Raw genomic sequence first — 25,179 nt, 5'->3', positions numbered from 1 at the left:
GGTAAGGGCAGAGAGAGAGGGAGACACAGAATCGGAAACCGGCTCCAGGCTCTGAGCCATCAGCCCAGAGCCTGACGTGGGGCTCGAACTCACGGACCGCAAGATCGTGACCTGGCTGAAGTCGGACGCTTAACCAACTGCGCCACCCAGGCGCCCCGATCATATATATTTTTCTTATAACTGTCTCACTGAACCTCCCCTGCCTTCCCGTAAACTTTTTACAATTGATTTTATTGGGTTTTCTGGGTGGACAGTCCCGTCTTTAGTGAGGGCACTTTCCATCTCTTCCCTTTCCAAGATTTATACTTTATTTCTTCTTATGGTCCTATTGCATTGGCTTCCAACACAACACTGAAAACCAGAGAGGTTTTTGTCTTGTCTGTTTGTCTGCCGACGTTGTTTGAGCGCAGGAGGTTTTTGTTGTGGTCGCTGTTGTTGTTTTAACGTTTATTTATTTTTGAGAGACAGAGAGAACTAGTGGGGGAGGGGCAGAGAGACAGGGAGACGCAGAATCCGAAGCAGGCTCCAGGCTCCAAGCTGTCAGCACAGAGCCCGACGTGGGGCTCGAACTCACGAACCACGAGATCCTGACCTGAACTGAAGTTGGACACTCAACCGACTGAGCACCCCCAGGCACCCCTGAGTGCAGGAATTTTTAATCTGGGGTCAGGTCCATGGATGGACTCCCTGAGTTCATGAAAGGTGTGATTTCTGTACATGGGCATCTGTGCATTTGTGTCACATGGAATGGTCCAGATTCTTGAAGGAATCTGTGCCCTACAAAGATAAGGACGCCTATTTTAGTTTTTGTATAAAATACGATATTGTTTGTTGATTTTTTTTTAATTTTTTTTTCAACGTTTATTTATTTTTGGGACAGAGAGAGACAGAGCATGAACGGGGGAGGGGCAGAGAGAGAGGGAGACACAGAATCGGAAACCGGCTCCAGGCTCTGAGCCATCAGCCCAGAGCCTGACGCGGGGCTCGAACTCACGGACCGCAAGATCGTGACCTGGCTGAAGTCGGACGCTTAACCGACTGCGCCACCCAGGCGCCCCTTGTTTGTTGATTTTAAATTTATATGCTTTGTAATGTTAATTCAACTGCTAAATTTCTTACGAAGTTTGCCTTTTTTTTTTTTTTTCAGTCAGAAATGGATGTTTCTGGGCCCCTTAAAGCAGTTACATGATTTTCTTTTTATATTAATGTGCTTCATGTTAATATGCTTTATAGTGTCGCATCATCGTATTTCTAAACTAACTTCGTCTAGCTTTGGTACAGTCGTCCTTAACATGCTACTGGACTTTATTGTCTAATCTCTATTAGGATTTTTGCAACTGTGTTTAAAAGTGAGATTTGCCTATAGAGTTCCTTTAGGGACTTCCTTGATCAATTTTTGGCCTCTGGCTTTTCCAAGTTTAAAAATGAATTGAAAAGCTTACCTTTTTATGTTTTGGAACAGGCAGAGAAGCATTTGTCCTTGAAGACCCAAATCCATGTGGGCCAGAACCCTAGGGGCGTGTCCCCTTCTGGGGCCGAGTCCCATCAGTTCCGCACCTCTCCTCAGACTCTTCCAGAGCATGGTCTTTCATACTGTTAGCTTAGAGCTGCACGTGGTATGCGCCTTCAAAACCTTCTTCATCCATCACTACATTATTTTACTCATTCCTAAATTCTTGTATTACTATATTCATGCCTCATCATTTTGATTTTTGATTAAATTTTTCTACTTTATTGACTTTTCCAAAGAACCAGCTCTTAGGTGTATTTATAGTTCTACTGTTGTTTTGTAATCAATTGGTTTATTTCTTATTATTTTCTTTCTCTTATTTTCTTGAGATTCATTTTGTTAATTTACTTTTGCCCTTAGCTTCTTTAACTGTCTAATTTGTTACACTAATTTTCCATCTTACAACATAAAGCATCTAAGGCTACATATTGTCCTGCAGTTACAGCTTTGACCTTTTAATATTTGTTTTGATACATAACACTGTTGTCACTAATTCCTATGTCGTTTTAGCAAGAGAGAATTTTTTAAATTTCCAGATGCTTTAATATTTTTGTGTGTGTGTCTTACTAGTGACTGGTTTTGCATTGTGGTTCAGAGAATTTGATCCTTACAATTTCTAATTGTTTTTTAAATTAATTAAAGCTGATTTGTGGTCGCTCTAGAAACAAATTTTCTAAAATTTTTAAAAGAACATACATTCCCTACTTGTAGGTTTCAAAGATAGATCTAGGTACGTGTGTGTCTGTTCTATGCACATTATCCAAATCCTAATGTTTAGAAAATACATATTCCATACTTGTTACTACCAGAGTTTTACAAAACATGACATTCAGATCCTCTTTTTTGTTATTGTTTATGTGATCTATCGAGAACTTTGAAAGCTGAGTTAAAGTCTTCTATTAATAATTGGCTTGTCAGCTTTTTCTTTGATTTTTCACCACTTTTGGTGTATATAATTTTGTGCTACGAAACCCGATAGACTCATTATCAGATAGCAGCCTTTATCTTTTTCTTGGCGCCATCCCTCACCCTTCTGTCTCAATTTAGACTGGCCCCACGATGTGGCCCCACCGTCTTCCTCTCTGTGCTCACCTGCCCTGAGTTTCTCTGCACCATCTGTGACAGTCTATCTAGTGTCACTCCCGTGTAAACCTCATCAGACAGGTTTCATTGTTTGATCCAATTTAGGAATATTTTTCTTTTCTTTTCTCTCTTTTTTTATTGAAGTATAATTGACACGTAATACTAGATTACTTTCAGGTGTACGGCCTAGTGATTCGACAATTCTATACATTCAGCTGTATCCCCCCCACCCCCCGTTAGCGTGGTCACCACCTGTCACCACGCGACGTTATCAAGGAAGTGCATGCTGCGCTGTCCGTCCCCATGACTCATTTATTTTATAACTGGAAGTTTGTACCTCTTCACCCCCGTCACCTATTTCACCCATCCCCCATCCACCTGCCTTCTGGTACCCATCAGTTCGCTCTCTGTATTAAGAGCCTGTTTTTAGGTTTATCTCTTTTTTACTCCCTTTGTTTGTTTTGTTTCTTAAATTCCACATACGAGTGAAGTCATATGATATTTGTCTTTCTCTGCCTGACTTATTTCACTTAGCGTAACACTCTCTAGCTCCTTCCGTGTTGTTGCAAATGGCAAGATCTCATTCTTTTTGACGGCTCAGTAATATTCCATTGTGTACAGAAACCACATCTGTTTTATCCACCCGTCAGCCAGTGGGCATCTGTGCTCTTTCTATAGTTTGGTTGTTGTTGATCCTGCTCTTGTAAACAGAGGGTGTGTGGGAATATTTGTCTTTAACGGAAGAATTTAAAGCATCTACATATATTGTCCCAACTGGCCCATGTGATGTTTCTGGCATTTAACTGTGCTTTCTGGCCCTTTTTTCCTTCATTTTTTATATTTTACTGTATTTCTCAGGTTTCTTTGCTCTCTCACTCTTACTCATTTCTCTGCTGTCTGCAGAATTTTTTTAGAAATGGTATGTAGGTGAGCCCCTGCACATCTGAAACTTTTATCTTTTACATAAAGCTAGGTTGACTAGACAGACATCTTTGGTTCATTTTAGTTTCTTCACAAAATTCTGCAGTTACGGTCTCATTGTTTTTCTGTCTATAATATTGTGGAGGAAAAGTTTGATGCCTTAATTAGTTACCTATTGCTGTGTAATAAATTACCTCCAAACTTAGGGCTTTAAAACAGTGAGCGTTTGCTATGTCATAGTTTATTTGGGTCAGGAATGCAGGAATGGCTTGGCCAGGTGATTCTAGCCCAGGGTCCCTGATGAGCTGCAGTCACAGTCAGGGAATTGGCCGGGGCTCCGCTCACATGAAGCCTTGACTGGGCTGAGGATGTGTTTCTGCAGTGGCTCGCTCACCTGGCTGTTGGCTGGAGGCCTCGGTTCTCCCTCGTGGGCTTCTGCGGAGGCCGCATGAGCGTTTCGTGTTACGGCGGTTGGCGTCCTTCCAGTGGGTGACCCGGGAGAGGGCCAGGCACCAGCCGTGATGCCTTCTGTGAGTTCATCTTGGAAGTCACACACCGTCCACGGCTCACACAGGCCAGTGACAGCTGAGTGCGTGAGGATTTCAGAAGGGCGTGAGGTCCAGGAGGCAGGAGTCATCGGCTCCCCCGGAGGCTGCCCACCACACACCAAAATAACTCTGCCCTTTACGTCCTTTACGTATTTTGTTGCTGCTATTGTGTTTTCTCCTGTGTAGATGACTTTTTTAATCCTTCGTTTCATTTGAGAGTAAGATTTTTCACCAGAACACCTTATTATGGGCGCCTCTTTTAATTGATTGTGTGTGGGGTAGCACGTGTGTGGGTGTGTGTGATATGTGTGGTTTGTGCAGTGTGTGTGCACCCATGGAGAGCGGGGCCGAGCGGGGCACAGAACCCCCGGTCCTTCAGCAACCCCTCCCCTCCCATAGCAGACAGGACAGGATGGGACTCAAGGCTCCCCGGCTGGGGGCAGCAGGGCGAGGGCCGTAGAGGACAGAGCTGCACCCACATCCCAGTGCTCAGCCCTGCCCAGCCCCCACCCTGCCCTGCCAAGGTCCCACAGCGACCACAGCGGCCGTCACCAGTGGTTGATGGCTCTGGACCTCTTTGCTCTGACTGATGCAGCCTGACTTCCTCCGGCTTCCAGGGTCTTCGGGAAGCCCCTCGCTTGCCCCTCACGCCACCTTTCCGACCCGCGCCTCAGCCAAGGGCTGCCCCCAGCCCTCCCTGAATGAGCCTTCCCTCAGCCAGGAGCTCGCCTTCCTCCAGCCAGTCCCCTCCGTCTGGGCACAGACAGCACCCCATGCAGGAAGCTCCCCTGGATTCCCTGGCACACCCACTGGGCTTGCTTTAGTCTGGGCAATCGTCACCGCCCTGCTGGGTCACAGCCTCTGCCTGCAGGGTCATGGCCTCTTGACCTGACCATGACCTTTGCTGGGGAGGCAGGGCCATGTCCTGTTCACCCCTAACTTTACCAGGACCAGCCCCTCTTACCATCAACCCAAGCGACCTTGAACCTTAAACTTGCCCCCCGCCCAAATCCACCTCCTCTCAAAAGAGGTGATGCACTGAGGGGCATCACCAGGGAAACTACACCGACTGCCCCCAGGGCCCAGCCCACCAGTGCTCCCCACTGGCCAGGAGTCCCTGCTGGGGCAGCATTCTCTGTTGTGTCCGCCCTCTGCTGTGGGGGCCCTGAAAGGCAGCGAGGCGTTTATGTGACCCAGGTTGTGCGAATCCCGCCAGAACCAGCCCCTTCCTCTCCCTCCTGGTCCCCAGAGGCCACCCAGCCACCCACCCGTGCCCCAGGCCCTCTCCCCATCCGTCTGGTTGCAAGGGGCAGCGAGCAGCAGGGAAGCCTCGGTCCCCACGAAGACATGACAGGACACGGTGAGCCGCACTGGGGAAGGACCCCCCGCCATCCAGCGCCGCTGTCCCCCCAACAGAGCAGGACCCTGGCGCTCACCGCCTGCCAGCCCCCCCGGGCCTGTCTGCCTCTCATCCCCCCCACCCCATCCCAAGGCCGCTCCCCTTGGTCTGTCAGCATGGGGTCAGCTGGATGGCTGGCATCGACTGCCAAGGCCACCCTGCCCCAGCCTGGGCCTCTCCTCCCCTCCCCTGCTACCCCTCCTCCCAGTCACCCCAACTGACCCCTCTGCCCTGCCCGCCCCCAGGCCCCCTGCACCGTGCTCGTTGTCACCAACGCCTGCCACTGGCACTTCAGTTTCCAAGAACGCGCCATCCGCCTAGTGCACCCAGCCCCGCAGGGCAGAGACAGGAGCGTCTGAATCCACCCAGAATCAAGCCCAAAGCTCGCAGTCTCTTAGCCCACTAACTGTGTGCGGCCTGCCCCCGCCTAGGGCGAGGGAAGAGGGCGTCTCCCTGAGCCCACGCACCGCCCGCTCCCACCGCCTGGGGAGGAGGGCCCCAGGGGCCCGCAGGGGTGCCGCAGCACGAGCCGCGAGCGCCGTCTGCAGTGGCCGCTCCTCCCTGTTGCAGGACACCAGAGTGCATGGGTGCTACCAAGATGCTCCGGGGCCCCTGCTCTGCCCTCCTGCTCTGGGGGCTCCTGGGGACCCCCCGTGCCCAGCAGCAGGAGCTCATCAGCCCCAGCACCTCTGACAGAAACCACTGCCCAGGTACTGGCCGCGGGGGCCGGGGCCCGGGGTGGGCAGCAGGGGGCCGCTGTGGGGGCAGAGCCCGGAACCCGCGGGCGCGGGGCCTCCCTCCCCCCGGGCGGGCCGGTGACGCGTGCCCCGCCCCGCCAGAGAAGGCCGACTGCCCCATCAACGTGTACTTCGTGCTGGACACGTCGGAGAGCATCACCATGCAGTCCCCCACCGACAGCCTGCTCGACCACATGCGGCAGTTCGTGAAGCAGTTCACCAGCCAGCTGCAGGACGAGGCCTACCTGGACCAGGTGGTCCTGAGCTGGCGCTACGGCGGCCTGCACTTCTCCGACCTGGTGGAGGTGTTCAGCCCGCCCGACAGCGACCGGGCCTCCTTCACCAGGAGCCTGCAGGGCATCCAGTCCTTCCGCAGGGGCACCTTCACCGACTGCGCGCTGGCCAACATGACCCAGGAGATCCGGCAGCACAAGAGCAAGGGCGCGGTCAACTTCTCGGTGGTCATCACCGACGGCCACGTCACCGGCAGCCCGTGCGGGGGCATCAAGCTGCAGGCCGAGAGGGCCCGAGAGGAGGGCATCCGGCTCTTCGCCGTGGCCCCCAGGCAGAACCTGCTGAACGAGCAGGGCCTTCGGGACATCGCCAGCATGCCCTTGGAGCTCTACCGCAACAACTACACCACGATGCAGCCCAACTCAGAGATCGACCAGGACACCATCAACCGCATCATCAAGGTCATGGTGAGCTGCCCCCTGACCCTAACCCGCGGGGCACCAGCAGGGGACGGTGGGGGCCAGAGCCTTGGGACCCACTTACCCGGGACGGCGGCGGGCCATACACTGCTCCGGGCCTCAGTTTACCCATCTGTGAGGGAGGCATCCGGAGAGGGTAAGCCCCGGGCAGGGTCTCCCCCTGCCCCTGTGTGCTGTGTTCCCACCCAGATGCGATGCTGCCCCACCTGCAGCTTCAGCTAAGCAGGGTTTCTCTGTCTTGCCTGCAGAAACATGAAGCCTATGGAGAGGTGAGAGACGTTTACCGTTCCTGCCAGCCCTGGTCCGGTGCTGCTCGCTGGGCCTCTGAGGCGCTGACCCAGGAGGGACTACCCCCGTGCCAGCCCCCTGGTGCTCCCCGGCGTCTAGGACAGACAAGCGGAGGCCAGGCAGCAAGGCCCCTCTGCTCCACGTTTGGGCCTGAGACTCTTAAGTCTGCATGAAGGGCTCCTGTCCAAAACCAGGCTGTTTAAACCCGGGGGTGGGCATTAGGGTCACCACCAAGCACACACCACGAGGACCAAGGCTCAGGGTCGCCCTCCACGCTGGTGGGCTCTGTCCACCTGAGCCAGGCCAGCAGGACGGGCAGGGGGCTCGTGTGCCGTGTGGCTCAGGACCTTCAGCTCTGACACTCCCCTGTCCCTGTGCGTCCTCAGCGCCAGCTCACAGCCCGGAACGGTCGCTTCCCACTCTGCGAGGTTCCCGCAAACACGCCCCTTCCTAGAACAGCTGCTCACAAACACGGTGGTTTGACACGCAGGCATAAGTGGCTACGATCAGACGTTGTTTAACCCAGCCTCGGTTTTCCCAAACGTGACCAGAGTGTGTGTGGGCTTGGGCTTCCCAGGCACCTCCCGAGTCCGCTCCTGCCTCCAGCCCGTGCTCGCCACGCCCCACCCCCCAGTGGGCCTCCCACCCGGGCCTTACCGGACGCCCCTTGCTTCTTGTTTCAGTGCTACAAGGTGAGCTGCCTGGAGATCCCCGGGCCTCCCGGCCCCAAGGGCTACCGCGGACAGAAGGTAAGACGCCTGCACGGCCCCCCGGGCCTGGCCTCTTCAGCTCCAAATTTAGGACCAACCACACCTCGAATGGCCTCAACGCTTCTGACCTTAGAAGTACCAAAACTCAGTTTTTATCTACGTCCTTTTAAATGGCGTTTTGAGAAAAGTAGGAACAGTTCTGTTGGTACTGAGGTTGGTAAAGCAGCCTGCTCGAGCACGTCAGCGAAACCAGAAGCAGGTTTCTGTAGTGACGCGGTTGCTAATTCATGCAAAGCACCCACTTCTGCCGTCTGTCAAATAGGCAGGTTTCCATTTTTCTTACAACACTCACTACCAGGGTATCAGAAATACCACTAGTTCACGTCAAAGGTTATAGATAAAGGCCAAGGAGGGACGGAGGCCTTGGGGGGCTGAGCGCCCCCCACCCAGAGACACAGTTATGGGGAAGTTGTTACCACGTAGCCTCGGGTTTTCGCCTTTTCTAAGGGAGCTGCTTAAACCAGTAGAGATGTAGACACACGTCCACCAGGCCTCCGGCTAAACACTCCCACTGCCCTCTCTCCTGGGTGGTGGTGCCCAGGCATGGATGTGGCCACAGCTCTGGCCGCCGTGGTCCTCCTGGGTGGGGGTTGCTGGAAGTTGCCTCAGGGACCACAGCTGGCCTCTGTGGGACCACAGAGGAGCCCCAGAACAGGACACAGCAGTACAGAAGCCTCTGCCCTCCTGCTTCCTGCAGTCTCTTGTCCTCTTTCTGCCTTAGTTTACCCCTTTTTCCATCATATTCTTTTAGGGTGCCAAGGGCAACATGGGTGAGCCAGGAGAGCCTGGGCAGAAAGGACGACAGGTGAGTGTCCTCCCCACCCCTGCCCCGTCGGCCGCGCTTCTCCAGGACTGGGGTTATAGCTGTGGCCTCTGTTCTTCCACAGGGAGATCCAGGCATCGAAGGCCCCATTGGATTCCCGGGACCCAAGGCAAGTTGCTGCCCACCCTGCCCCCATGGCCGGTGGGATGTGGGGACAAGCCTGGGTCAGGTGGGGCTGGCCACCCTCTCCACCCCCAACGCAAGAAGTGAAGCATATCGATATTTTGGAAGTCGTCCCCGAATCGAGCACCCCGCCTGAGGCTGACACCCAGCCGCTGTTCCCCTGAGCCCGTGGGTGCAGCTCACACCCCACAGTAATGCTGCTCTTTTTTCCTTCCGACTTCAGGGTGTTCCTGGTTTCAAAGGAGAGAAGGTGAGACTCTGACACAGCCACGGCCCCAGCCCCCAGCAGCATCCGTCAGCGAGCCTGTGGCCCCCATCAGGGCACGGGACCTGTCATCATGCCACGAGCGGCCCTCTCGGGGGCCCTTCTGGCCTCTTTGGTCCAAGGCAGACCTGGGCCCCTGAGGCAGCGGTGTCTGTGATGCTGAAGGCGCCTAACTGACCCACCTCACTTTCCTCCTGCACAGGGTGAATTTGGAGCTGACGGGCGGAAGGTAAGCTGGCTGTGCAGGCCGGGCGGGCCGGGTGCCCCACCCTCCTGCTGCTCCCGGGTTGACAATCACACCTCTCCCTCCAGGGGGCCCCTGGCCTGGCTGGCAAGAACGGGACGGATGGACAGAAGGTAGAGTGCGTCTCGGGCACCCTCCCTGGGCTGGGCGGGAGTGCAGGTGCATATCGGTGTTTCCGATGTATGGGGATAAGCGAGCCTCCAGGAGACCCTCAGGTTCTTACCTAGGGCCAGGCCTCTGGGCCCCACTGGCCACTGCCCACAGCCTGTAGCTTGATGGGTCCCAGTGGCACCTATCCAGTGGACACGGGACAAATAACACCGACAGAGCCAGTGGACATTTGTCCCCGAGGACCCACCCTGTGCTCCAGATCTGGCCCACCTGGCAGGCTGCGCACATGCACACGTGTGGGCACGGGGAGAGGCACTCGGACCCTCTGTTCTGGCTACGGCCCGGAGACTCACCATCACCCCACAGAAATGCCCCCATGCAGTCGAGCCGCTGAAACACAGCTGTGTGCCCATGGGTGTGGAAGCCGCACAGACCGCACCTGTGCATACACCCATGATCGGTACACCTCCCTGACGCACCCTCCCCCTCCCCTCCCCTCCCCTCCTCTCCTCCAGGGCAAACTGGGGCGCATTGGGCCTCCTGGCTGCAAGGGAGACCCCGGGAGTCGGGTAAGCCCAGCTTGTGTTCCTCCTCGGGTTAAGCCCCTGGCTCTGGGTACCCGGCGGGGTGGGCAGGGTGGTGGCCAGCCCCTCGAGCTGCAGCAAGGAAGCTCGGACCCTTCCTTCAGCCCCTCTCCTGCCTGTACCTGACTCCCACCCAGGGTTCAGCTGGGGCCGTGGTCACACAGGAGGGAATAACCTCAGGGAATTCTGGGGGAGGTCAAGGGCGGCTACTTCTCAGAGTCCTGACGGAGGGTTCTGGCAGCGGAGACCCAGGCGGAGCACTCAATCCAGACAGTGGGGTGTTTGCCGCCCTCCCCCAGGCAGCCCCGAGCTGACCGGGAAACCCTGGCACCGCTCGGGGCAGGAGCCAGGACAGCCCTAACATCCTGTCTTGCAGGGCCCCGATGGATACGCAGGCGATGCCGGCAGCCCTGGGGAGCAAGGGGACCGGGGCACCAAGGTAGGCTGCCTGGCCAAGGTGGCAGGCCCTCCACGACAGACCCAGTGGCCCTCTCCCCACCTGCAGCACCAGGCCCCGGGGAGAGGCAGCCTGGCCGAGAGGGCCTGTCCCTGCAAACCGGCTGTCAGGCAGGAGGCCTGGGAGTACCCTGCCTGAGGGGTCACAGGGTGCCCATGTCCAGGGGGTGTGGGGCGCTCACACTCAAGAGGGTCACGGGGTGCCCGCCTCCAGAGGGGTCAAGGGGTGCCCACGTCCATGGGGTGTATGGTGCTCACACTGCGAGTCAGAGGTACTCACACTCGGGAGGGGATCACGGGGTACCCACGCCCTGGGGCTGCGGGGTACTCACATTCAGGGGAGTTATGGGGTGCTCGCACTCAGGAGGGTTGCGGGGTGCCCATGCCCAGGGGGTCATGGGACACCCACACCCTGGCAGTGCTCTCACACAGGGGGCCACGGAGTGCCCGGCCCGAAATGGTAGCAGTCCATGGCCAGCTTAGGACCGTGTATCCTGGCTCAGCTCTGCGGTGCCCCGATGGCCACAGCAACAAGCCCAATCCCCTCCCAGACCTCTCCGGGCCCCCTCTGGAAAGCTCTCAGCTCCCGCGGGTGTTCTGCGTCCACCCTCCTGGCTGCCCAGGCCGCCGGAGGAGCGGGAAGGACAGCCCTTAGCCGGGCCCGTGTCTGGCGAACTCGGCCGTGCGGGGCCCACTCTTCGAGAGCAGGGTCCTGCCCTGTTGCCAGCGTCCGAGGGATGGGAAACTGATCTCTCCAAACTTTGCCAGGGAGATGCTGGCCGCCCAGGACGCAGAGGACCCCCAGGAGACAACGGGGCCAAAGGCAGCAAGGCAAGTGCCCCTGGCGGGTCCCCGCTCTCCCGCTGCAGCCAGACAGCAGCCGCGCCCGCCGGCACAGAGCAGGGAGCGGAGGAAGGCCCTGTGCTCTGCGCACGCTGCCGGGTGACCGGGGTCCCCCACACTCACCCGACAGCGGCCGGGCTGTGGAGTGAGGACGCTCAGCGGGGCCGTTCCCTGCCGTGGCTCACATGTCTCCTCTCCACAGGGCTATCAAGGCAACAACGGGGCCCCCGGAAGTCCCGGTGTGAAAGGAGCCAAGGGCGGGCCTGGCCCCCGAGGACCCAAAGGCGAGCCTGTGAGTTCACGCTCCTCCCCCACCAACCCCTGGGGCCCAGAGGCCAGTGGCGGCCGGCCGGTGTGAGCTGTTCCCTCTGGGTCCGGCCTGCCCACCCAGCCCCGCCTGCAGGGGCACCCTCCACACCTTGCTTGGGGCCTCTTTGCGCCCTGCATCCTCCAGCTGCTCCTCGTGTGCCCCTTGCCCCCTGGCGCAACAGACCGCCTGCGGTAGCACTCAGGCAGGGCCAGACCCCTGCTGGCCAGGCTCCGCTGCCTGGGAACGGACCTGGTGTCCCCACAGTGCCCTCCCAGCGAGACACTCCGAGGGCTGAACCTACACGCAGGCGTGCACCCTGTGGGTCCCTCACGGTGACCCCGCCCAGCTGTTCCCTCATGTCTACTGCAGGTCGAATGGGACCTGGTCCCAGCCTGACCCTCAGAGGGGACACATCCCAAGGACTGGCCTCGCCCAGAAGTGAACAGAGTGACCGTGCTGATGGCTGGTCCAAGCTGGGCCCCAGTCACATCAACTCAAACTCCTAATTGACTAGGTCTTACGAGCTGATCAGGAACTCCTCATTTCCTAAATCCTTGGGCACAACAAAACTTACCCAACAGACGACCAAGGCCCCTCCCCCAAAGTCCATGTCCAAGTGTGGAGACCAGAGCGTGAAGGCCCCACATGGCCCTACCACCAAGGCCTCCCCTGTTCTCTGCAGGGGCGCAGAGGGGACCCAGGAGCCAAGGGCAGCCCGGGCGGTGATGGCCCCAAGGGTGAGAAGGTGAGTGTCTGAGAAGGGCAGCTGTTGGCTGAGTCTGCACCAGCGTCTCACCGTGGTGTCGACAAGGCCATGGGACAACGGACAAGCAACATCCCCCCACCATGGTTCACCCAGGAAAACAAAAGTGACCCCTGGGTCCTGGCCATTGGTGGGGGCAGAGGCACCTCCTACAGGTTCTCAGAAAACAGGAGGCAGGTCATCCCCACCCACAAGCCCTGCCGAGGAACGTGGGCAGGATAAAGCCAGTTTCATGAGTGACATGCACAGCTGTGCAGGCTTCGCACTGCTCCACCCCGCAGCTTTCGATTTCAGACACACACACTCCTATAGCTAACTCAGGATGTCTTTGTCTTTGTGGTAAAATCCGAGGGCTGACCGTATCCCACAAGACCTGGGTCAAGGGCTTGAAGGAGGGGCTTCCTCCTCTGGGAAATGGGTGGTAGTCCCTGCATGAACCTGCATGAGCAGGGCTGCTGTTCCAGCGAAACCTGCCATAATCTGGCATCCACCCCTCCAGGAAGTTAAATGATCCCCTCCCCTGCCCCTCCACATGCCCAGGCTAACTGGGCCTCTCTTCCAACAGGGAGACCCTGGCCCTGAGGGGCCCCGGGGTCTGGCTGGAGAGGTTGGCAACAAAGGAGCCAAGGTAAGTGAGGCCACTCATCCTCCCAGGGCAGGCACCCAGCTCCCCGGCTGGAGGGGGGAACTGGGACCCCCTGTCCTTCTTCTGCCCAGGGCCTCTTGGAGAGCAAGAGGAACCCCCCCCCCACCATCCCTGCCTAATCTGCAGTGATCAACAGCGGGGTCTCTGAGGTGCCCTCATCCGATTTCTTTTCAGGGAGACCGAGGCTTGCCTGGACCCAGAGGCCCTCAGGGGGCTCTCGGAGAGCCCGGGAAAAAGGTCAGCAGCAGGACACCTGGGAGGGCCCTGCGGTTCTGGGGCCCCCACCCTGTAATGCCACTTGGGTCCTCCTGTCCTCAGGACACTGTTCCCAGGCAGGACACTGTCTCCATGACCCACTCGGACAGCAGCACAGTGGGGGGACGAGAGCCACTGTGCACCTCACACGGACGCCCTGCCCTGAGGCGTCCAGCTTTATCATTTGGGAGGCAGCAAGGGGGAGATAGGGTGTGGAGTCTGGGGGCCAGGCTGCGGCACATGGAAGAAGAGGCGGGCCTTAAAGCTCAGGGCGCCCGGTCCCCCCAGGGCAGCAGGGGAGAAGGGCAGTGTTGCTGGAGCTGATCAGTCCCCATCTGTGCTGACTCCGCTTTCTCTCTGCCCTCAGGGATCTCGGGGAGACCCCGGTGACGCTGGTCCCCGTGGAGAGTCAGGACAGCCTGGTCCCAAGGTACCCCCCATACCCTGCTGGACAGGACCAGCCTCGGCTCTAGAGTGAGGCAGCCGGGAGCGTGCCAGTCCCGGCCCCCTAGGCGTGGGGGACATGAGGGGGCCGGGCAGCCCCCGCTGTTCTCACCCTGGGGGGTAGCACGTCCCCCCGGGTGGGGCCCTGCACGCATGGCTGCCCCCCACCAGGCCAGCAGCCCAGCCCCCTCCGCCCTCGTCCTCGGTCCCTGCCAGCCCGGTCTCTTCCTTTCCCACTGGACCCTCCCTGACCGGCCTCCCCGTCCCGCAGGGAGACCCCGGCAGGCCTGGATTCAGCTACCCAGGACCCCGAGGAACGCCTGTAAGTCCTGGTATGGGTTTGGGGGCCCGCTAGTTCCTGCGAGGGCCTCCCTCCAGGGGATAAGGTGAGGGGAGTGGGCACAGGGTCACCTGGCAGGGGCAGGGCCCCCGGAATCGTCCCAGACCCAGTGCAGCTGCTGTGGCACTCACCTTCAGCCCCATGGCTTTATACAGGTTGTGACACCTGAGACCATAAGGCGTGGGGGGGGGGGGGGCTTCCAAACATCTCTGGGTCCCCGGGAAAGCCAGCCGCCCGCCCGAGGGACAGCCCTTCAGGCTCCGTGACCATGACCTGTGCTTGCTTCCCAGGGAGACAAAGGCGAGCCTGGTCCTCGCGGCCCTGAGGTACGTACCGAGGCCCGCTCCGCACCCACTGTGGGGTGGCCTGCATGCCCCTCCCCTCCCACTCGGCCACCAACGAGCTTCCCATGCTGAGCTCTGCATGGTGGTAACTGCCACGTGCTAGTCTCCGTCAGACGGAAAACCGCATCTCTCCTGAGATGCCATGTGTAGTGGCCCAGCAGCAAACCCGACTGCCAGGCACAGGCTCTTCCTGACAAAAGCAGGCTGCACCCCGCAGACGCCCTGGAGGTCTTGGCTGGGGGTGGAGGCAGTGCCCAGCTCCCCACCCCTGGCTGACCAGTGTCCCGTGTCTCAGGGGAGCAGAGGTGACTTTGGTGCCAAAGGAGAGCCCGGGAGGAAGGGCGAGAAGGGTGAGCCTGTAAGTACTCAGGGCCAGGGGTGCAGGGAGGTGCCGGGGGGTGCAGGGGGCTGCAGGGGCTGAGAGTGCAGGGGGCTTCCGGGGCCTACAAGGGCCAGGAGTGCAGGAGGATTCAGGGGAGGTGCCGGGGGCTACGGGGGGTTGCTGGGGGTACAGAGGGGTACAGGGGCTGAGAGTGCACGGGGGCTGCAGGGACAGGGGGTGCAGGGGGCTGTAGGCCTGCCAGGGTCAAGGCTGCCACCCACCTGCCCTTCTCCCTCCTCAGGCAGATCCCGGTCCCCCTGGTGAGCCCGGCCTGCGGGGGCCAAAAGGAGCACCAGGACCCGAGGTAGGTCAGTGGCTGGTCCCTCCAGCCCTCAGGCCACAGCCCTGGGCCAGCCCAGCCAGCGTGCACCCCAGACCTCAGGGCTGTGCCGGTGGCGGACCCGTGCGGTCGGTGCACAGGGTGTGGGGGGCTGCCCAGCCTCGGCCCAGACAGGGACCACCCCTCACTGTCATCCTTCCCCCTCTAGGGAGAGCCCGGCCCCCCTGGAGATCCCGGCCTCACGGTAAGTGTCAGGTGGAGATGGAATGGTGTTCCCCTCTCTCCTGAAATGGGAAGGCAAGGGCGGCGGGGATGAGGTCAGAGGCCGAGGTCAGCAAGCACTTGCTTTCTTGGGCCGGGGCTGACCCCCCCTGTGTCGCAGGAGTGCGACGTCATGACCTACGTGAGAGAGACATGCGGGTGCTGCGGTGAGTCTTGGCCCCCACGCGGCGGAGGAGCTAGGCTACTCGTGTCCCTGGGGGACCCTCGTCCAGGGGTCAGGGTCATCTGTCTGGGTCACGCCCTCCCCCTCAGGGTCACTGTGTCCCCCTGTGCGCCTGGCCGTGCACCGTGGGCGTGTCTCCCAGGGCCTGGGGTCAGTGCACACAGCCACCTGCCTCTCCCACTGACCCTGCCCCCGGCCCCCAGACTGCGAGAAGCGGTGTGGGGCCCTGGACGTGGTGTTCGTCATCGACAGCTCCGAGAGCATCGGCTACACCAACTTCACCCTGGAAAAGAACTTTGTCATCAACGTGGTCAACAGGCTGGGGGCCATTGCCAAGGACCCCAAGTCAGAGACCGGTCAGCTGCGCCCGCGGTTGGGGCGGGTGGGGAGTCAGGAGGTCCCACTCACGGGCAGGGAGGCCAGGCAGGCCGGAAGCCCTGAGGTCCCATCACGAGAGTCGGTGGACAGACAGAAATTCAAGGGAGGGGGTCTCAGCTCTGCCCAGGGGCCCCAAGTTTCCGCTTGAGGGTGGCGACCCATGCAAGGCGGTGACACCTTCATGCCTGTGTCTGGCCGCCGCAGGAACCCGCGTGGGCGTGGTGCAGTACAGCCACAAGGGCACCTTCGAAGCCATCCAGCTGGATGACGAACGCATCGACTCCCTGTCCAGCTTCAAGGAGGCCGTCAAGAACCTGGAGTGGATCGCCGGGGGCACCTGGACGCCCTCGGCCCTCAAGTTCGCCTACAACAAGCTCATCAAGGAGAGCCGGCGCCAGAAGACCCGCGTGTTCGCGGTGGTCATCACGGACGGCCGCCACGACCCCCGGGACGACGACCTCAACCTGCGGGCGCTGTGCAACCATGACGTCACGGTGACAGCCATCGGCATTGGTGACATGTTCCACGAGAGGCACGAGAGCGAGAACCTGTACTCCATCGCCTGCGACAAGCCGCAGCAGGTGCGAACCATGACCCGCTTCACTGAGTTGGTGGCCGAGAAGTTCATCGATGACATGGAAGATGTCCTGTGCCCGGGTGAGCAGCGGCCAGACCACACGCTTCCCTGGGCCTGTCCGTCCGGTGGGGAGGGGGACCCACGGCAGGGGGGAGGGGGCTGGGGCGTCCACGGGCAGTGGGGGAGCCCAGCCCCCGCCGGCCCCAGCAGAGACTGACCGGGACCCTCGGCCCCTTTCCTTACTCCCAGACCCTCAGATCGTGTGCCCGGACCTTCCCTGCCAAACAGGTAACTCAGGGCGCTGCCAAGCCCCCTGCCCTAGACTAGCAAGCAACCGGGTGCTGGGCAGGAGGGGCCGCTGCGGGACCCCTCCCTGGAAAAACACCTGCAGGTTGGCGTCTCAGCCCACACCGGTGGTTTCGAGGCCCCAGGACCCCAGCACGTCTGAGGAGGGGCTGGGGTGGGGGTTGACATCTGGAGCCCTTCGGTCACCACCCCACCCCTCCCCACCTCCACTCAGCACATGTTAGGGAGGTGCTCTGTCCCGGCCCGCGCTTGGCTGGCAGCCTACTGGTCTCCAGCGCAGACTCACAGCCTCGTCACCTTGTGGTCCCCACCCTCCGGGAGGAGCAGACACCCCAGGGCCATCTCAGCTCCCACAGGCGGAAGCCCTGGATCCGGTCCACAAAGTGGCTGATTCACCTCCGGGAGGTGAACGCACGAAGCGCCACAAGGCGCCGGCCCGTCCGCTTGCCTCCGCCCCAACAGCCCTGAGCCACTGCCTCTGGAAGCAGGCGCCCGCTTGTGTTCGGGGCCTGTGCCCTCACCTGATACGGTCGCGCTGCATTTGAGGTTGAAGTGCTGGGTGCACAGAGAGGCTGTCCCTGGGGTCCCTTGGGGCCAGGGAAGGGGCAGGACGGCATCGTCCACGCTCCCCTGGCATCTAGATGCTACCTCCGAGGCTCAGCTGTGCAGTGACTGAGGCTAGGGGGCCCACAGAGGCGCCCTGGGTGTGGTGGAGACCTCCCCACCAGCCTGGGTTCTGGAACCAGCCCCGTGCCTCCTGGCCGGGCCGCGGGCACCGGGCCCGCATCCTCCCGTGACCCAGCCCGGGGAGGTGGGGGCCACCGTGGGGGAACGTGAGGCCGTGCTGCCGGGTCCAGCAGAGGACACAGCTAGGAAATGCGTGGCCTGCACCCACGTCCACGTCTGCCATGCAAAGTCAGCATTTCTGGGCTTGCGTGTATACCCCTCAGGGGGCAGGACTGAAGGCGCAAAGGCAACCCGAGGGAAGGAACTGTCTTGGGTTGGGGGCAGGAGTCCCCACACTTCCCCTCACAGAGAACATCCCAGAAAGTGGCCATCACGGTTTTACCTCTGGCCACACCACGGCTATGTGAGTTCTGGGATCACTCTGGACGCCGCCTGGGCCTGGGGTCCCCAGAGTCAGCTGGCGATGGCTAGAGGCAGTACCCACAGCTGCCTGAGACCTGAGGCCACACGGAGCTGCCGACCATCCCCCCCCCCCCGCCCCCCGCTGTGTCCCTGCCCTGCCCGTCCTGGGGTGGGGCCCCACCATCAGGCTGGCCCTTTGAAGGCCAGAACCCAGAGCCTCACCCCTGGTGCCAGGGCCCAACACTCTTGCCGTGCCCCAGCCGTGGCAGGGAAGCTTCGAGTTTTTCAGCACTGAGTACGAAGTTAGCTGAGGTTCTTTGTAGAGGTTCTTTGTCAAGCTGAGAAGGTCCCTCTGTTCCTTGTCACCGAGGATTCCATCATGAACCAGTACGAAGGCTTTGTCATGTGCTTTTTCTTTATGTTAGGATAGGATCATGTGACTTACCTTCTTTAGCATGTTAATGTGATGGAGGGCATGGATTTTCAGATGGTGAGCCAAACTTGCAGACCTGGGATAAATCCCATCTGGTCGTGGTGTACAAATTGTTTTATATATTGTGGCATTTGGTTTGCTAACAATTCGTTGGGGACTTTTGCATCTGTGTTCATGAGCAGTATCAGGCTGCGGTTTCCTTTCTTGTGAGGTCCCTGGTTTTGCTGTTAGAGTAACACTGGCCCCTGGGATGCTGACCTTGCTTCCCCTGAGCCTCCAAGACCCTGCAGTAAAAGGGGGTGGTCCCCCTGGGAGACCCTTTTCCATCTTCTCCTACCTTTTCTGCTAAAGTCATAAGCTCATCCTTTAAAGCGACCAAAATTTCCAAGCATACTAGACACGGTGACCAGAGAGGAAGAAAGCAGATGTAACTATAGGATGAGATCTCGCGAACCATCCCCTGGCACCCTGAGGGCCGGGTGTGCCTCTGGGCATTTCCAGGCCGAAAACAGGATGTTAGGTGGATGCTGTTGGCTGTGGCTTGACCCTGACCTTCTGGGCCAAATGGCTCCATCCACCCAGAGGCCTAGCCACCCCTAGGCCAGGGAGCAGCTTGCTTGGTTGGGTCGGAACCGCGAGAGCTTCAAAGAGAAACGGAGCTGGACACCAGCTGAGGTGCAGACTGAGCTTGGTCTGGGCGGCTGCTGCAGGGGCGGGAGCCCCAGGGCGACCTGAGCCCAACTCGCCTGGGCCAGAGGCGGGAGACTCTCTAGGGCTGGGCGTGCAGGGGTTCAGGCACGGGAGGCAGTGTGTGTGTCGGGGGTGTGGGCTCCACGGGACCAGGCCGCCTGGGTTTGCTACCTGGCACCGACCCAGAGGACACAGAAACTCCTGGAACATTAGGACAGGAGGCCGTGGTGCATGCACCTGGAGAAGGGCGTCCACAAGATTAGGCCCTGACGCCGCGAGTGTCCGTGTCGGAGCCCCCGGGTCCGTGACGGGACAGTTCTGGGCAGTGGAAGATGGGCGCCTCAACACAGGAAGGAGGATTTATCACAGCAAGGTTTCTGGTAGCTCTTCTGAGAGGGGGTCCGGGGCCCCCCTGCCGATCGCCAGGTGGGGCTGGAACCAACTAAACTCTCCTGGCCGCACTGGCTTTTCTCAGTCAGGTGTTGTAAGTGGGGCTGGGGTCCTCCGGGGGCACAGCCTCAAGCCGCTAGAAGCCAACCCGAGACCGGTCAAGCCTCAGTGCCACCTTGTGTACAAGAGCCTTGCAGGTCTCCAGGTCTGTAGCGACCCCGAAGGTGCTTCTGCTCCCCGTCTCCCCGGCAATGCGCTTTGCTGCTGGCCCCCGAGTCCCCTGCGAGCTCTGGCACCCGTGCTGACAGTGGGGGAGCTGCAGCCTCCCGCCTCCTCATCCCACCCCCTTGCCTTCTCTGGATGCCCCTGCAGATGGACCGCGGCCTGGCGGCGAGCCCCCGGTCACCTTCCTCCGCACGGAAGAGGGCCCGGATGCCTCCTTCCCCAGGACCATCCCCCTGATCCAACAGTTGCTAAACGCCACGGAGTTCACGCAGGACCCGGCCGCCTACTCCAGGCTGGTGGCCGTGCTGGTCTACACCGCAGAGCGAGCCAAGTTCGCCACAGGCAACGAGCGGCAGGACTGGATGGAACTGTTCATTGACACGTTTAAGCTGGTGCACAGGGACATTGTGGGGGACCCTGAGACCGCACTGGCCCTCTGCTGAAGCCGCAGGGGCTGCCCACGTGCAGGGCTGGCCAGAGCTGCCCGGCCCAGCTGCGTTAGCTCCCGGTGGCTGCCACCACACGCTAAGGGGCTTAAAACAACAGAAATCTATTCTCGCTCAGCCTGGAGGCCGAAAATCCAAGACCCTGCTGTGGCAGAGCCACGCTCCCTCCGGGGGCTCCAGGGAAGATCCTTCCTGCCTCCTCCAGTTCCTGTCTGCCTCCATTGTCACAGAGCCTGTCCCTTTTGTAGCCTGACTGCCCCGTCTCCCTCTTATAAGGAGCTTGTGGTGGCACTTAGGGCCCACTGGAGAATCCAGAATAGTTTCAAGGTCATAATTTAATTCCATCTGCGGTGGTTTTTTGGTTTTGTTTTTTGTTTTTTGTTTTTGTTTTGGGCCATATAAGGTCATGTTCACAGGCTCCAGGATTAGGATGTGGACGTCTTTGGGGGAGCCATTATTTAGCCAAAAATTGAGAGAAAGGAGCAGAGCCTCGTAAATAAGCCCAGAACTCCTAGCTTCCCCTCCAGCTTCTGCCTGTGGTCACCCCTTGTGCATTTTTGTCAACCTCCCTGGTTGATGCCTTGGGGAAAACTCCCCTCCCCCCACGTGTGTCTCTGCTGGGAGCGCGGGGGGCCTAGACTACTTGCTAGACATTTTCAGCAAGTCCTGGCTGTGTGGATTTAAAGCAGAAGCTGCTTTTCGTCCACACTGCCCCCAAAATAAGCTATGTCATTAATAGAAGCTCCTTTAAAAAGAATCCTGCAATCGTTGCTCCATCTGCTGGTGGCCTGGCATCCACACTGCATGGTGACGCACCCAGGGGAGCATCCTTCAGATGTTGTGATCGCATCTTAAACATTCTATAAAAGCTGAAAAAGAATGTGAACACGTTGCTGTGCAAGTGATGTGCTGGGGCGACATGCCGCTGGCTGGGGGCTGGACTGAAGCAGCCCCCTGTGCAGGCGGGTGCCTGGTGCCCGCAGAGCCGCCCCAAACCTGGGTCCTGGGCTGAGGCCCTGGTCGTTGGTGCCAGGAGTTAGAACCTCCTGGATGGGATCCCCACGCTCCTGGCCCCAGGGGTCAGCAAACCTGGACCCACGTCCCAGAGGGGGGCCCGTAGGACTCAGGAGCTGAATGCAAGCCGGACCGGCCACCCAGCCCCGACTGTGGCTCTGGTTGAAGTCTCCAGCAAGGCCACAGCAGGGGGGCCTGGCCGCATGTCTGTGGAGGGAGGGCCACATGTATGTGAGGAGTGGGTTTTCAGGCTGTGCTGTGGCGTCCGCATCCCGCAGAGGCGTGGCCTCGCCCCCACACTGTCTGGCGTGTCCAGGGCTGGTGACCACCCAGACACCAGCAGGGCCCTCCTCAGGTAACAGAGTCACCCAGGCTGCTGCAGGGGTCTGGGTGCACCTGTGCCTACTGCCTACAGACAGGTGTCCAGTCAGAGAGGACACCGGCTCCCCTTGCCTGTGCCCCCAAAACTGGGAGAGGTGTGGCCCAGCCAGCATTGGCAGCTTTGGGGTGACAGGGACTGAGGGGGTTACGGCCAGAGATGCGTCCCTGCAACCTGGAGGTCTTCAGGGCTGGAAGTCTTTATGAGATCTTTTTACGTGATTACAAATTCGAAAACAGCCTCCCTGACCCTCTCTCCCACCAGTACTGTGGGCTATGGCCATTTCAGGGGTCCCCTTCCTGCCCAGGAAGGCCTGGAGAGACGGTGCTTGGAGGGTAGAAATAAGCCTCTCGGCCCTCACATTGGGGGACATTTCCTGGTGAGAGCAAAACCAGCAAAGATGGTGACAGGTTCCGAGGACATGGGGCAGGAGCCCCCATCCTCGCCTGGGGCCACTGGGGTAGGGGTTCCCTATGATGGGTGACTTTGGACACCACCCCACAACCCTGGTGGCTCTTAGGGCTCCAGTCGGGGGCGGTGTACATAGATGGGCACAGGGCACCGCCAGGCGGGGCGCCAGGCTGCGCCAGGGCCTGCGGCGGCCGGGACAGGTAGCCGGTCGCCCGCCCACCACCCCGTTTTGCCCCCAGAGCTGTACGTGGCCCAGTGCACGCAACGGCCTGTGGACATCGTCTTCCTGCTGGACGGCTCCGAGCGGCTGGGCGAGCAGAACTTCCACAAGGCGCGGCGCTTCGTGGAGGAGGTGTCCCGGCGGCTGACGCTGGCGCGCAGGGACGACGACCCGCTCAACGCGCGCGTGGCCCTGCTGCAGTTCGGGGGCCCGGGCGAGCAGCAGGTGGCCTTCCCGCTCACGTCCAACCTGACGGTCATCCACGAGGCGCTGGAGGGCGCGCGCTACCTCAACTCCTTCTCACACGTGGGCGCGGGCATAGTGCACGCCATCAACCACGTGGTGCGCGGTGCGCGCCCGGGTGCGCGCCGCCACGCCGAGCTGGCCTTCGTGTTCCTCACCGACGGCGTCACGGGCAACGACAGCCTGGAGGAGGCGGTGCACTCCATGCGTAAGCAGAACGTGGTGCCCACCGTGGTGGCCGTGGGCGGCGACGTGGACGCGGACGTGCTGTCCAAGATCAGCCTGGGCGACGCGGCCGCCATCTTCCGCGAGAAGGACTACGACAGCCTGGCACAGCCCAGCTTCTTCGACAGGTTCATCCGCTGGATCTGCTAGCGGCCCCCAGCCCCCGCCCCGACGTCCCCTGCCCTGCGCCCCCGGCCCCGGCTTCCAGCCAGCATCTCGAACTCCCAGCCCCCAAGGCCACACCCGCCCCTGCCCCGGCCCCAGCCCCGCCCTGCCCCGCCCTGCCTTGCACCCTCAGCCTGGCACCCCCAGCTCCCCGGTCCGCAGGCGCCGTCCTCCCATCCTTGGTGCTACTCAGACCCCACCCAGAGGCCCCGCATGCTGGGGACTCGATCTCTCCAGGTGTGGGTGTGAGGTCAGGAAAGGAGGACCCCCACCCACGCCCAGCTCCTCCAGAGAGTCCCACAGCCCTACACCCCTCCTGCCCACGCCCCGCTCTCTATGCCCTCTCTGGACCCTAGAGGCTTCCCGGGGCGCACCCTGGTGGCCAGTGCTCCAGATCCTGCTCGGATAGGCCCCTCACTGACCGCCCCCCGCCCAGCCTCAGCCCTGGGCTCCTCAGCCCCTCCGGTATGCTCCAGAGGGCCTCTGTGGGCCCCACTAACTCCACTGGGCTTGCTCCAAAGTGTCTGCCTGGCCTTTGGAGGTCACCTGTCCCAGACTGAGCTGTGACAGCATCCCTGCACATTCCTGTATGCACTCACCCCCATACAATAAAGGCTTTGAACTGCCTCCTGCTCTCCGCCTCCTTATGTGTGCGCCCACCAAGGACCCTAGCAGTGGCCATGGAGACATTCAGACCGTTCACATGCCACCAGGACTGATCATGGTGCCCCGGCTGGCCTCCTCTCCTGGGGGCAGGTGCTGTCTCCGGGCACTGACTGTCCACACCACCCCAATGTATAGACTGGACAGCTTCAACCATGGATTCCATGGAATCCACACCTGTCTTGCCAGCATTGAGCTGAAAAGAATGCTACTTGCTCAGGGAAGTCCCTCTCTATCCCCAAACCAAGCCAAAGTGCTTTAAAAATGTTTGTTGTAGGGCATCTGGGTGGCTCAGTCAGTTAAGCGTCTGACTCTTGATCTCACTGAGTTCAAGCCCCAAGTCATGAGCACAGAGCTGTGGGCACGGGGCCTGCTTGAGGTTCTCTCTCCCTCTCTCTCTGCCCCTCCCCTGCTCCCTCTCTCTGTCTCTGTCTCTCAAAAAAAAAAAAAAGTTTGTCGGTTTGCATGAGGCCATTTGGGTAGATAGATTCTAAGTGACTTTTTGTTCAGACTCCCTGGTCTTTTAAACTCACCATCCGGGAAGTGCTGCCTGGAGGACCACACCAAGCCACCGGCTCCCGCAGGTACACCCTCTAACCTTCCTGTTTGTTGTTTGCTCGGGCTGCCTCAACAAGCCACCACTAACTGGGTGGCTTAAACAGCAGAAATTGATTGTCCTCCAACCTGGAGGCCAGAAGTCTGAAACCAAAGCACACAGCACAGTGGTTACAGAACCCACCCAGGACGGTGAGAGGTGCCAGCCACGAGGCATCACCAGCATGCCACGCCCAAAAGTGGGGGTCCTAGCTCCCTGTGGGAGCTCAGTGGACTCCCCAGGCCTCAAAAATGTGCGTAAGTTGGGGCGCCTGGGTGGCTCAGTCAGTTAAGCATCCGACTTCGGCTCAGGTCATGATCTCACCATTTGTGGGTTTGAGCCCTGTATTGGGCTCTGTGCTGACAGCTCAGAGCCTGGAGCCTGCTTTGGATTCTGGGTCTTTCTCTCTGCCCTTCCCTGCTCACACTCTGTTTTCTCTCTCTCAAAAATAAATAAACATTTAAAAAAAGTTTTAATGTGCCCAAGGCCATGGGTCCCCTTACCCAGAAACAACACGTGTACTCTGTGACCTCTGCAACAATGTGTTTGAAGGGGTCTCTCATCCTGAGTGAATGTACTATGAATTCTGCTCTGGAGGAAGGACAGACCTGGACTAGAATGATCTAGACCCTCACAATCTCGATGAGGGACCCACACCAGCAACACTCCTCCTGACTCTCAAAGCAACACATGCCCTCTAATATCCCCACATTAACGTCTCCTCGCCAAGGTTCCCCCAGCAGCATGCCCTAACAAACATCCCTAACATCCCAAACATATACTAACCATATGCTAACCCGTCTCCTTACCAGTGTCCACACACCAGCATCCCTCATGAATGATGTCCCCACAGTAAAGCCCACATCAATGTCCCCTTAACAACGTCCCCTCGTTAACATCTTTTCAATAACATCCTCTCATTTATGTCCCTCCCCAACGTCCCCTCGCTAAGATCTCCTCACCAGCGACCTGTCACTGACATCTCCTCTCAAATGTTCAAACAGGGACATCCGAACTGTCAAGCTTGCACCTGCCTGACGGGCCAAGAGGAAAACGGGTCCAGTCATCTTAGTGCAGGGTTGTGGGGGTCAGGGGGATTCTGT

General features: G+C 59.5%; 1 protein-coding gene across 2 annotated transcripts in view; it reads left to right on the top strand.

The window, feature by feature from the left end:
- Positions 1–23,445, top strand: part of COL6A2 (collagen type VI alpha 2 chain) — a 33,220-nt gene extending 9,775 nt beyond the window's left edge. Inside the window, exons 2-28 of one of the 2 annotated variants that reach the window (XM_043593383.1) lie at positions 6,032–6,171; positions 6,301–6,899; positions 7,160–7,180; positions 7,883–7,948; positions 8,721–8,774; positions 8,857–8,901; positions 9,139–9,165; positions 9,383–9,409; positions 9,493–9,537; positions 10,051–10,104; positions 10,496–10,558; positions 11,344–11,406; positions 11,621–11,710; positions 12,411–12,473; positions 13,057–13,119; positions 13,312–13,374; positions 13,760–13,822; positions 14,108–14,158; positions 14,467–14,502; positions 14,816–14,878; positions 15,144–15,206; positions 15,391–15,426; positions 15,565–15,610; positions 15,831–15,983; positions 16,210–16,662; positions 16,832–16,870; positions 22,205–23,445. In XM_043593383.1, the coding sequence (XP_043449318.1) occupies positions 6,045–6,171; positions 6,301–6,899; positions 7,160–7,180; positions 7,883–7,948; positions 8,721–8,774; positions 8,857–8,901; positions 9,139–9,165; positions 9,383–9,409; positions 9,493–9,537; positions 10,051–10,104; positions 10,496–10,558; positions 11,344–11,406; positions 11,621–11,710; positions 12,411–12,473; positions 13,057–13,119; positions 13,312–13,374; positions 13,760–13,822; positions 14,108–14,158; positions 14,467–14,502; positions 14,816–14,878; positions 15,144–15,206; positions 15,391–15,426; positions 15,565–15,610; positions 15,831–15,983; positions 16,210–16,662; positions 16,832–16,870; positions 22,205–22,803 (3,072 nt within the window). In that variant the 5' untranslated portion in view covers positions 6,032–6,044 and the 3' untranslated portion in view covers positions 22,804–23,445. Of the gene's footprint in view, positions 1–6,031; positions 6,172–6,300; positions 6,900–7,159; positions 7,181–7,882; positions 7,949–8,720; positions 8,775–8,856; positions 8,902–9,138; positions 9,166–9,382; positions 9,410–9,492; positions 9,538–10,050; positions 10,105–10,495; positions 10,559–11,343; positions 11,407–11,620; positions 11,711–12,410; positions 12,474–13,056; positions 13,120–13,311; positions 13,375–13,759; positions 13,823–14,107; positions 14,159–14,466; positions 14,503–14,815; positions 14,879–15,143; positions 15,207–15,390; positions 15,427–15,564; positions 15,611–15,830; positions 15,984–16,209; positions 16,663–16,831; positions 16,871–19,862 lie in introns of both variants that reach the window. The other variant, XM_043593386.1, reaches the window with a different exon arrangement.
- The last annotated feature ends 1,734 nt before the right edge of the window (positions 23,446–25,179 follow it).

The sequence above is a fragment of the Prionailurus bengalensis genome, chromosome C2, assembly GCF_016509475.1.
Source record: "Prionailurus bengalensis isolate Pbe53 chromosome C2, Fcat_Pben_1.1_paternal_pri, whole genome shotgun sequence".
In the NCBI taxonomy this organism is placed as follows: domain Eukaryota; kingdom Metazoa; phylum Chordata; class Mammalia; order Carnivora; family Felidae; genus Prionailurus; species Prionailurus bengalensis.
This window is presented reverse-complemented; position numbering and strand designations above follow the sequence as displayed.